The sequence below is a fragment of the Montipora capricornis genome, chromosome 3 (assembly GCF_036669925.1).
Source record: "Montipora capricornis isolate CH-2021 chromosome 3, ASM3666992v2, whole genome shotgun sequence".
Taxonomy (NCBI): domain Eukaryota; kingdom Metazoa; phylum Cnidaria; class Anthozoa; order Scleractinia; family Acroporidae; genus Montipora; species Montipora capricornis.
Genome location: NC_090885.1, coordinates 33,865,898 through 33,878,020, shown reverse-complemented (window position 1 = coordinate 33,878,020; position 12,123 = coordinate 33,865,898). Strand labels below are relative to the sequence as shown.

Genomic DNA, 12,123 nt, shown 5'->3' with positions numbered 1-12,123 from the left:
AGGGCAAACAAAAGATTTTACTATATACGATAAACCAGAAAAGTAGGTATGCCGAAGTCGGTTTGACTATCCCTGCCCCTCTTGGAATATGTGTCACCAGACGACCTGTTAAAAGAGTGTAGTGAGCAATAACGCAACCGATCCAAATCGAAAGCAATGCGGTTGGGAAAAACTCGCATAAGACGGATACATCGTTTTAGGTTCACTGGCCACAAAAGCCTATCCATGCCTTAGGAACATCATTTTCATACAACTTAAAACGCTGTGATCAGGAAAAAATAAGCCAATCTGATGCCGCTGTTTGAGCAGGAATCTCAAAATATTTCGCGCCTTTCGCGCTTTCCCTTTTGACAAGATGGCATCTGTCACGGAGCAAAATTCGGAAAACTTAAGCCCCGAAGAGCTAAAAGAAAACAAGGATAGGGAGTTAAAAAAACATAAGAAAAATGAAAACCATAACAGGAGACGCAGTAGCGGTGCAAGTATAAGCAGCAGCTACAGTGAAAGTAGCAGCTCTTCCGAGTCTGAGCCTAAGAAAAAGAAAAAAAAACAAAAATTCTGCTACTTTTGCAAAGGACTTGCGCCCAACTTGCGTCGCGTTTGGCCACCCTATCGCAAGTGAACGCAAGTCTTCGCAAGTGAGAACTTGCGTCGACTTGCGATGACTTGCGTTTCGTTTGGCCAGGGCTTAAGTGTAATTGCTCCAAATGTCGATTGGTTCGGTGCAATGTTTCGGTCTGTTTGATCGCAACTCGCAAAATATCCGCGCGTATTATATGTTAAAGCATCGCATACGATGTATTTTTTCGAGGGTTTAACATATAATACTAGCGGACATTTTGCTCATTGCTCGTAAGTACTACGCAACTCGCAAAATATCCGCGCGTATTATATGTTAAACCATCAAATATGATGTATGTACTCTCCTGTTGTGAAAATACTAGCAGACTGATATCGTTTAATCAAGAGAAAAGGAGGGGACAGAGAAGGAGGCTCCCGGTCCAGCCCTTGGGATATGTCATGTCCACGAAAGTTATTTTTAGACCAGCGGAAGTCTTCCGAGACGTCCGCATGCAGGCCAACCTCGGTCCGATGTTTGAAAGAAAATATATATTCATCAGCCTTCCACGTGCGCCATCATTTTCTCTTTTCACTAAGAACCTGAGAGCGAAGCAAGACTGCATGCGGACGTCTCGGAAGACAGACTTCCCCTAGAACAAAGACTTCCGCTCGTCTAAAAATAACTTTCGTGGACATAACATATCCCGGCCAACGCCTTGAGCCTCCCTCTCTGTCCCCTCATTTCCTCTTGGTTTAATCCAATGAGTATAGGGACATTTAAAACAATATTTTAAAATGAAGACTTTCAGCTTTCTTGATTGATTGATTTTTTTGATTGATTGAAGCAGTTGCATTTTACCGACCGTAATTATTGACAAAAAACGAACTAGGGTCACCAGATTTTGCACCCCGATCTTCATTTCGAAATTTCCACCATTCAGAGTGAGGGTGAAAACATCCTAGTTAATCTGGACGCTAATAAGGCAACTGATGTTGATGGCATCCCTGCAATAATTCTGAAATCATGTGCCCGAGAATTATCGATGCCCTTGTCTAGGGGTGGGGCATTTGACTGTCTGTAGGTGCCCGGGGGTGGGAAGTTTGGCGCTAGCTTCCATCAAATGTCAAATGCCACTAGGGAATATAGGAAAGTAATAGTTTTAAATGTATAGTCCGAGTTAAGTTCATTTGTTAACACTTCCATAAGAGTAATTTGAATGATATCACATGATACGAAAAAGCATGTGCATGGACCATCACATCCATCAGCTGTTCACTGTGAATGCAATGAAAAAAAGGTTACTCCAATGAATAATCCATATTTCATGAAAAAAAAAAACTCACTTAGAAAGACAACCAACACACAATAAAACAAACTCTACCTTGCTCTCGTTCTGTGTGATGTTCGCGGTTTATAATTCTGTTCGTTGCTACTGTTTGGGTGCGAGCGTGGGGGTCTGGGACGAGAATGCTCGCACACACGCTCGGTAACAGTTTCCTGAAGCACGGGTACGGGTTTCCGAGCACGGGTACTGCAATTCGAGTACGAGTTAAACGATGTGAAACAAATTAAAATCAAATCGAGCACGACTTGTCATAAGCTTGATAAGAGTCGACGGAAATCGAGCTCGAGTCGCGTTCGTGCTCGAGTAGTGATTCGTAGTCGATTTCTTGTATTCGTACTCGGTTGCTCAGGAACTAATACTGCGGATCGCTGGTACTCGTGTACGGATAGCAATGCGAGGTCTTATTGCGGAAGTCGTACTCGGTTACTCAGGAAAGTATAATGATCCGCAATTGTGATGTCACAGGAGTGTTTCCCACAGCTATTGACCAACGAGAGTACGCGAATTATCCTAATTATTTTGTAAAATCCTAATGGAATATGTCCAACAACTCGCTCGCTTTCTTCTATGATGGCCTCACCTTTATAGTGTTTTCCGGCGGTTCACGCTGAAGTACGAGAGTCGACGTTTAAGGGATCCCAAATCCAGTAAGCTGAATAGCTACCGAGAAGTCCTTGAGTGCGCAGGCGACATATCGCTTTTTTTTCTTCAGCGTGGCTAGTTCATATACGCTAACGAGTTTTTTAGCCTCGTAAATAAAGTCAGGGAGAATACCGCGACCGAATGCTCACAGCAATTAAAGTACACTGGATAGTTAGTTCACCACAAACTAAACTGTATGAATCGGATTTCTTCTTCATTGCAAACCTAATTATTTAAGGATAACGTCCAGTATTGTGCCTAAAATATACTACTTGCATGAACAGTGAAGACTTTTCACATTAAAGCCAGTTCGTGTTACAGTTATTGTACGTCGTGAGGCTCGGTTACCAGTATTTTGACTTATATTGTATGATTATGAATCAAAGTAAATGTTTACTACTGGAAATCTAAAGACAACATAGCAATACACCCTGCACCTGACACTTATCAACCAATAATTGGGTCATTTTTATCGCACACCGCTACTGCGGTCTAGTCTCGCTATTACGGAAACGGTGCCGAGGGTGTCCGGCTGTCCGCTATAGCAAGAGTTGACGGTACATGTGTTCAAGTGCTGAGGCGGCGGTAAAAGAATATTGACGCTTGTCATGAACGTTTCGAGGGAAAAAGAAAGCTTGAAAATACTGGTGTTGGCAAACAATTTCTTTCAACGATTTGGTGTACATGCATAAGTCGTGATACACTTGTCTAAAGCACGGTTGGACTGTCTAACGCTGAGAATGGAGCTGGGAGCTATCTATTCCAGTTTGACTGCAAAAAAATTGTCTTTTCAGTGAACAGAAAGTGTATTTAGTCCTTCTACAATCAGTGACGTATTCACTTGCAATAATTTTGTAGGAAATGTCATTGAAACGTTTAATTTTGAGGAAAACCAAGCTAGACGATACCAAGGATCAACGAATTAAAAGGATTTTCAAAGATAGGCGCGAACGCGTGAAGAAGAGCTGGGGAACGTAAACTCATTGTACGCGGAAATTTACTGACGGGGTTTGAACCCGTGACCTCGCGATTCCGGTTAAAGTCCGTTGAAGTCCTGAATTTTTCAGGCTTCTCTACGCAATTGTAAAAATTGCGTTCATAACTGCGAAGATCATAGCTTCACTTGATTTCATATCCGCAGTTCATATATGATTCATTTCATATACCATTTAATTATTGATTCATTTTTCACGGGACCATTAGAACCCACAAATGACCAGCTCCCAACGTTAGTGGCTTCATAGCTCAGTTGGTTAGAGCGTCGCACCGGAATCGCGAGGTCACGGGTTCAAACCCCGTTGAAGACCTGAATTTTCCAGGCTTCTTTACGCAATTGTAAGAATTGCGTTCATAACTGCGAAGATCATAGCTTCACTTGATTTCATATCCGCAGTTCATATATGATTCATTTCATATACCATTTCATCATTAAATAAAATATTCTTTTGTTTTAACGCTAAATACCTCTTACAAACCGAGTTCGGACCGAGTTTTTTCCCGGGCTATTAATCAACGGGAAAAACGAGGATCCGTAATTTCACAGTACGGACCGAGAAAACGAGGTCTATAGTAAGATGTTTATTATAGTGGAGCTCCGCTCTATCTATTATCTCAGTTGTAATCAGCCACGCTGGAAGGAAATTCGTTGAAGTCAAGCGGAAGGCTCAACTGCCACAAAAACCCGAAAAACGTAATCTTCTTGACTGTTTGAAAAAGCTGCTTCCAAGATTCAAACAGTTTTACAAGTTTATGTAACAGAAACGACATGAAAAACTTGCTAGATAATGTTTTAATTCACAAGGGAGAGCTAATGTTGTCCTTATTAATTTCTATTGTTCAGCATCATTAAATAATACAACAGGGAGAGTTACCGCAGCGCCTCAAATTCTATTTTATTTAAAGGAAATCACTTGGTATTTTCGTAAAACTCTGATGCTCTTATGCTGGGATAAAATTGTACTTCTATCGTCCAATCGGAATCAAGTAATTTTGTTGAGTGTCTTACAACAGGCAACTGAACATATCGCAAGGGGAGATTGAGGGCTGTAGTGATTAAAGGCGCTGTTACTCTGGGCAAATTTTCTTGAAACATCTTTCGCGACAAAAGTTCTCACGTTGCGAAACAAGCTGCTTTGAGGGTGTTACACTTAGAAACGCGTCTTGCAACTTGCCCAGTTTTCGATGATCACTTTGCAACGTCGCGTGAAGCGTTGGCAAAAGAATAGATTTCAATTCTATTTTCCGCAACGGTTTCTGCAACTTGACGCGCAACGTTTTTGGCGTTTGCAGGGTATGTTACATTGGGTGATGTTGCATGCAACCTGTCTGATCGTCTGAGGTTTTTTCGACTATGACATTTTCAGACAGGTTGCATGCAACATCACCCAATGTAACATACCCTGCAAACGTCAAAGAAACGTTGCACTGGCTTCCCACCAATGTAGCCCGGGTTCGGTTTCCAGACTCATGGCCATGTGTTGCATGGGTAAGTTTGTTAGTGGCTCTTTACTCTACTCCGAGAGGCTTTTCTCCGGGTTATCCGGTATTCCCCAGGCTCCTAAAAAACCAGCATCTCTAATTCGAATTTGATACGGATACCGGACCTCCCTGAAAACCACTTCCGGGTGAGTGGAGCTTCCTGGGTAAATATCTCGAATTAACTCGGAAAAAGTCCCAGTGTTCCTAGCAGGAGTGGAACCGTCTCGTATCATCAAAAATAAATATATATCACTTTCCTTCATTCTTCTAGCCTAAAACATACAATCTCACTTAGTATTATACCTGGATAACGTTGGTAATTTTTTAGCATTTTTCTTGGAGACTAATGGTAATATTTAACGTGATTATTTCAAGCGTACTAGGAAACCCCATTCTACGGCGCAACTGTCAAGATCCATGAGCCTGTTGGAGTGATTGGCATCGCTTGTCCAGATAGCTGTCCCTTGCTAGCATTCGTTTCCCTTTTGGCTCCTGCAGTCATTCGAGGGAACACAGTGGTCATTATACCAAGTCACAAACATCCAGCGGTCGCAGTAGACATGTACCAGGTATCACTTTTTGGGGAGTGTTTTTGACTAGATGTGCATGCATGTGGTTTGGTATCGGAACGGTTTAAAATGTTCAGTCGGCCGGATTTTTTTGTACCTCGATTGAAAGTTGTCTTGCTGGAGCGGTGTCGACACCGGAAATACCATTACTATCTTCGCTCCGGTGCTATTAGTTTCCATTCACTCGTTGTGAAAGTAATTACGCTTAAACCCGAAAAGAAAGTAAATGAAAGAAAAATGACCACTGTTACGTAGAAAAAATAATTAGCTGCAAAGGTTGAGGCTACACCTCATTAGAAATTTCGATGTATTCTCCATTTGCCAGATCTTTGACACATCTGATCTACCTGGTGGAGTTGTCAACATAGTGACAGGTGACAGGGATCATTTAACCAAATACCTGTCCGAGCACCAGGATGTGCAGGCCATGTGGTACTTTGGCACCGCGGAGGGAAGCAAATTCGTGGAATGGTCGTCAGCAGTGAACGTTAAGCGCACCTTTGTTAACTACGGTCAAAGCCGAGATTGGTTTGACAACTCGCAGGGACATGGGGAGGAGTTTGTCTTTAACTGAGTGCAAGAACATCTGGCTTCCAATAGGAGACATCTTTGCGAATTAATGCGACTACAGCGCAGCGCACTGCAGTGCATTAGTGTGGTTGACTTGCTTACGAAGCAAGCGTTTTTATGTGGAGTTTCGGGGGAAAGAAAGAGCTAAGAAGGAGATTTTCGATCTTTGGTTGCGCGGAAAACGGGGCGAGAGCAAAAAAATGAGATAGAGAGGGGAGAGGAGGGAAGGAATGTCATCTGCGAGAACCACCTTACCCTTTTGAGGGAACTAACGTGAAAACTAACTATTGTCTAAGATGTAAACAAGAGTTTACACTCCTCAGAAGAGTGAGAAGTAGGTTAACCAGGACCTTTTGCTCGCTCCAATGCCCGTTGAACTAAAAAGTTATAGTAGAGTTATCCGAGATTTACCTTCTATCTGTTGAAGTCAGTATGGAAACATTTTTAAGGGATTTTTAATTTTAAGTTCTTAATAATATAACTTGCTTGCTTTTAAAGAAATTGGGAAAAGTAGATTCATCAGCTGCTTGTTCTTTTGGTTGCTGTTCGAGAGAAGAAGTTAGAACACTTATTTTATTGGTGCCCTTTTTCACAAGCATGCTGGATAGACTTTGAATTATTTGGGTATAAAAATATGAAAGAAGATATTACTTTATCTTTGAGAGAAATAATTATTGGCTTCTGTGGAAAAGATCTTGACTTTTTTAATTATTGTATTTTGGTAGGAAACTCTGTAATCTATCAGTGTAGGAGAAACGAGATGAAACCTACGAAAGTGTATTTAAAGTTACGTTACACAAAAAGTATGAAACGGAGTTGTATATTGCTGGTAAGGCCAAGAGTTTCAATAAGTTTCATAAGAAGTGGAAGTTCAACCCTCTGTCGTAATTTTTGTTTCCAGTACTTAAGTGTAGCGAATGCTTTTGTATATTATACCCAGGTTGTTGTTGTTGTTGCGTTTTATTTTTGTCAGTCGTTTGTGTTATGCGTTTGTGCGTGTGTCGGTGTGTGTGTAAATATAACCATTTAGCAGTAATAACCTGCTATATGTGGAGAGATTGTATGTCTTGAATGTGTGATAGTGAAATAAAAAACAGAGGAAAGAAAACTGTTGCTTCTTCTGATTGGTTAAAATTGGCGGCCCTTTGTTCAGGGTTCGCACACACCTTGAATTTGAAAATGAAAATTCAAGGCCTTCAAAGTCCTTGAAAATTGCAGTCAGTGCTGGAAAGTCCTTGAAACTTGTCGCTAATTTCATCCATCCTAGATTCTAGAGTGCCTAATATGAAAATATATGCTACTGGCAGAACAGTAGCGACACATAATATTAAAAAAAAAAACAACAAATAAAAACGATAATTACTGTAACTCTCCGAACGTCCATCAAGCGCCAAGTACATTTTCCCGTTCTTTGTCAATGTCTGTAATTCTAAGAGCCAATGAAATGTTTTGTAGTCTTGGCTCTTTCCGCGAAAAGCCATGTGCCTCGAGTGCTTCCTGTTGTTTGCGTGGGTGTTGTTTGTTCGGCTATTGTTTCATGAATAAAAGATTTACAACAATGGGAAAGTGTGTTTTCAGCGACTTGTGGCTTCAGAAACCAGTGTGCAAAGAGTGGCTATGCGAAGTCAAGGGTGACAAACACAAGGCACGATGCATTGTGTGCATGAAGGATGTTGACATTTCGAGCATGGGAGAGTCGGCGCACACTAGCTTTGTGAACAGCTGCTTATCGCTTGATTTTGCAGTGCGTGGAGTCCTTGAAAAATGTAAAATGTGTGCTTAAAAGTACTTGAAAAGTCCTTGAATTTTTAGTTGAAAAAAGCGTACGAACCCTGTTTGTTTATTTCGCTGTTGCTTCTTCTGATTGGTTAAAATTGGCGGCCCTTTGTTTATTTCGCGCGCAAAGTGTGTCTAAAAATAATTCCCTTTTTGACTGTGCTGTGGCAAGACCGCAAAGTGATAGATCAACACTCTTATCTAATTCACCCTTGCTAATAGCCAGGATTTTGTTTGTGCGTTCGTCAGTTCCATAGGGTTTGGGAATATTACTTTGGGTGTGAGGAGCTCATCAAGGGGAGGTTGTATCCCCCACACTTGGCCTAGTAGTCAGCCATTTCCCGAGTAGATTTATTCATGATAAAACGCCTCCCTTAGGAGAATCAGGACACCTAAAGCCAATCAAAACAGAGCTACCGCAGCGTCAGGGGAAATATGATACTTTTCGCGGGACAAACCTCCTCCTAAAAGTAAATTTACTCGGGAAAGAGTTGACTCAGAGAATTATTGGAGATTCTTTACTTTCGCAAATCCCATAATACATCTTGTTTACCCCCCAAAATTTTGCATAATCGTTGTTTTCGATTTCTCTTGGGAAATGAAGATGTCCCAAGAGAAATCGAAAACGATGCCTATGCAAATTTTTTGGGGGTGAAACATGTGTATTTTGGGATTTGCGAAAGTAGACAATAGATGCTTCCCTTGATAAGCTCCTGTTGGTGTAAAGTACAAGGATCTGTCTCGAGGGTATTTGGTGAATGAGGTTCTTCTTTGCCGTGAGTCCGTGAAAAGGTCAATGTTGTTTCGCAGGCTAGTCAATATTATGCGTCATGATAGTGGGCGTAAACGGTCCTTGGAATTTGTTTTTCCTCAAAGATGCGCAGTTTCGTTGTGTGAAGATCAGATGTAACTGACAATAATCGTAAGAAGGGAGTTGGACGAATATTTATGGAACTAGGAAAATGTTTATTATTATAAGTTAGTATATACTAAAACAGTGGATGGCGCCGGTTGAACTCGCGCGCTGATTGGCTACTCGAACTCTGGATATCCTTTGCTATTCACCTCCGAGCAATTCGCGTGGAATTTGCGACCGAAAATGTTGTTATCTTTGCAGGAATAAATGAGGATCGTCTTTTTGTGCTATATATTATCTCACTGCTATATTGCTAAACAACTATTCACTGCTAAAACAACTACTGGTATGCAACTATTCACTGCTAAAACAACTATTCACCTCAGTGTCGGGTGGCTAGTGGCTATTCACCTCAGTGTCGGTGGATATTTACCTCGCCACTTCGCGGCTCGGTAAATATCCACCACTAGTCACCTCCACTTCGGTGAATAGTTGCTAATTATCGGACGGCGTGCTTCTTCTTAAACTCGGTATACGATATAACAAGGAAAACCCGTTCTAGTTAAGCTTCTGGGAAATTTTCTAAGATTGAGATTTAAAAAGGCAAAGTGGCAAAGCGAAAGTTGGAGTTGTAGTGCAGGACCGCGCCATTTCAATTACAGGGAAGTGAGAGCTAAGTCGCTAAATTTTGAAACGTTCTGAATAGCTACTTTGTGCTGTTCACAAAGGGGATATGAGTAGGGGAGGATAAGATTTAAGGACGGTGCCTACTATTCTTATTGCGCATACGTTCTGCGCATCTCGAGATACTCGGATTTCCTATTGCGGGTGCTTATTTAATACAGGGATATTTTTGCGCGGTTCAAAACTATGCGGAGAGAGCAGAACGTAGGAAGTGATCTTGGTATCCAAAAAGAAAATTGGGGGTAACCACGCATTTTTCAGTGATTAATTATCTTTGGAAAATTGCATGGTTACCCCCAATTTTCTTTTGGATTTTAATAACACTTGTTATGATCTGCATTTCCCGCATATTCAGTAAACCGTGGAAAAATACCTGCGAATTAGTAGGCACCGTCCTTAAAGCGACATTTTACTTGCATACGGTGGCAGTGGTTGAACTGGTAGTTGCGATGGAAGGAAGAGGAGTGCTGAGGACAAAAGATGGATAATACTTTAACTCCGAGTCCTCTTCTCGCACGCCTTTTTAGTGTCGTCACGCAAGGCTCCTCCCCACAAACAGCGTTGTGTGACAACACAACAAACGGGCTGGGAGGAGAGTAAACTCCGAGTTGCTGTTCGCCAGCGTTTTGAAACGAGTCTCCTGCGAAACCAAAATTATCTTAAATTGCATCAAATTAAGTAACTCGTTTTCTTTTGGATGGTTTCTCAGAAAGACTCGTTTTGAAAGAGGCGAGCAGCAACTCAGAAATAGCGTGACTTAAACGAGCTCTTCTTTCCTGAAATATTATGGACATTATGGATTCCAATTGGCTGTTCTGTTTTAGTAGGTGAAAGAGAACTTTTGCCACTGACCACTGAAAATTCAGTAAAAACTGTTAAGAAGTGGTACTGATTGTTGACTACGGTCTGGACTTTTTATTTTTTGTGTGCGTCTCATTCGATCCTGAAGTATGATCGTTCAAACAATTCTGTAATGCTTTGGTATTGTCTTGCTTGTTTTTGAAACGTTATATTTGTTTGAAATTGAATTTCGAAAGTCAAGCTGGTGTACCGTGTCGCTCAAGCAAGGTCAGAACTCAATTACATAATGTAGTAGAACTCAACCTTAGTGTATCGAGCACAAGTGTGTTGGCGGAGGAGCCTCCAGAGCGCGAGAAAAATGGGGCGAGACAAAGTCATCCCTTAAAGTAAGGAACATGCATCGAGGACCGCCGTGTCATGTATCGGATGAAGTGACAGGACAGCGCTCCCCTTTAGGTCTTTGGGTCCATGCGCTCATAAAGATAACGGTTGGCTCTTAGCACTTTTACGTCTTAATGACGTGTATCATTCATTATTCGATAAGTTGGAATTTTCTTAGGAGCTTGCCAAGTTACACTTGTCACTATTGCCATTTAGGACAAGTTAGCTAGGTTCGGTACGCTCACATCTGTGAGTATTCTTTTTTCTTCACTCAAAGGTGGAAGTAGATTTTATTTATTTATTTATTTATTTTTTTTGCGTTCCCAGTGTCAACTGTGTGAACGAGTTCTAACCATCGAGAAAACATTAAGGCTCAACATTGACCGGTCAACTGAAACCTCTTGCTTTATCACTGGATTGAATTTAATCACAAGAATACAATCACGCGAGTTTACACGATCAATGTTTTATTGTCAAGCCGATGTTTTTGCGTTTCAGATCATTGCTTCAGTTAACAATAGTTTAAGTTTCCTATAAACTTCTAAAATCCCATGTTAAGTCTTCTATAAATTATAGTTTTAATTTGCGCTGCATGTATTTTCGGCTTTGATCGTGACTGAACGACTTTTCTCCTAGGGAAGCCTCTTGCACACAAGCCCACAGTTGGTGTCTTTGCCACAGGTGAGGTCGTTCCAAGACCCTGATGCCCTGATCAAGGAGCCTTGGTACCCAATCCAAATGTTTCCACACGGTTCATTGGCCTTTCCATTTGGTTCGTGTGGAGCCCAGTTTGTGTAGACTGGAACAGAGTGATCGTTCCACAGGAACTGTTTGACGCTCGAGTCCCATTTGAGGTTGATCCAAACCTGTCGTAACGATGGCTGACGCTGTTGGATCAGGTTTAGGACGAACTCATTCTCTCTTGCGCTGTTGATTTTAACCAATTCTCCGCCTCGTGCTCTGCAGTATGATCTTGCTTGGTCCCATGACAGGATAGATCCACTGACAAGATAACAGTATCTTCCAAACCGCTCCCAGGAACTGGGACATTGTGCACCTGGAAAATAAATGTTTGGTTAAAAAAAAAAAAAAGACAGGTTAGCCCCACAACGCTGCAGAATTCCGATTTTCTTACGTTTTTCCTTTAACGAGAAGGAAACATCGGAAAGAGGAAAAAAGGCGCAGGTGTGAATTTTTACATGAATTTATCAGTACGTTAATATACATTTGTTACATGTTAGCACTAGTACATAAAAATGCCTTACCAAATGTTTGTTTGAACAGTTTCGCATCGTAGCTAGCTGTGGAAAAAGGCACAATGCAATAAAACAATGCAGTGGCGATTAGGACTTGAAATGCAGCTTAAATTGTCCTATAACTACTGTAGGACTTAATATGAGACTAGAAAATAATGGAAATAAATGTAACCCTTTGCGGTTTCAATAGCTCTGTTAGTTAA

General features: G+C 41.3%; 1 protein-coding gene across 2 annotated transcripts in view; it reads right to left on the bottom strand.

Annotated features, from left to right (window-relative positions):
• Positions 1–11,071: 11,071 nt before the first annotated feature.
• The window catches only part of LOC138042970 (snaclec coagulation factor IX-binding protein subunit A-like), a 68,671-nt gene continuing 67,619 nt past the window's right edge, over positions 11,072–12,123 (bottom strand). Inside the window, exons 2-3 of one of the 2 annotated variants that reach the window (XM_068889060.1) lie at positions 11,930–11,965; positions 11,072–11,721 (exon numbers count right to left, since the gene is read on the bottom strand). In XM_068889060.1, coding sequence (XP_068745161.1) covers positions 11,297–11,721; positions 11,930–11,965 — 461 coding nt within the window. In that variant the 3' untranslated portion in view covers positions 11,072–11,296. The remainder of the gene's footprint in view (positions 11,722–11,929; positions 11,966–12,123) is intronic. The other variant, XM_068889064.1, reaches the window with a different exon arrangement.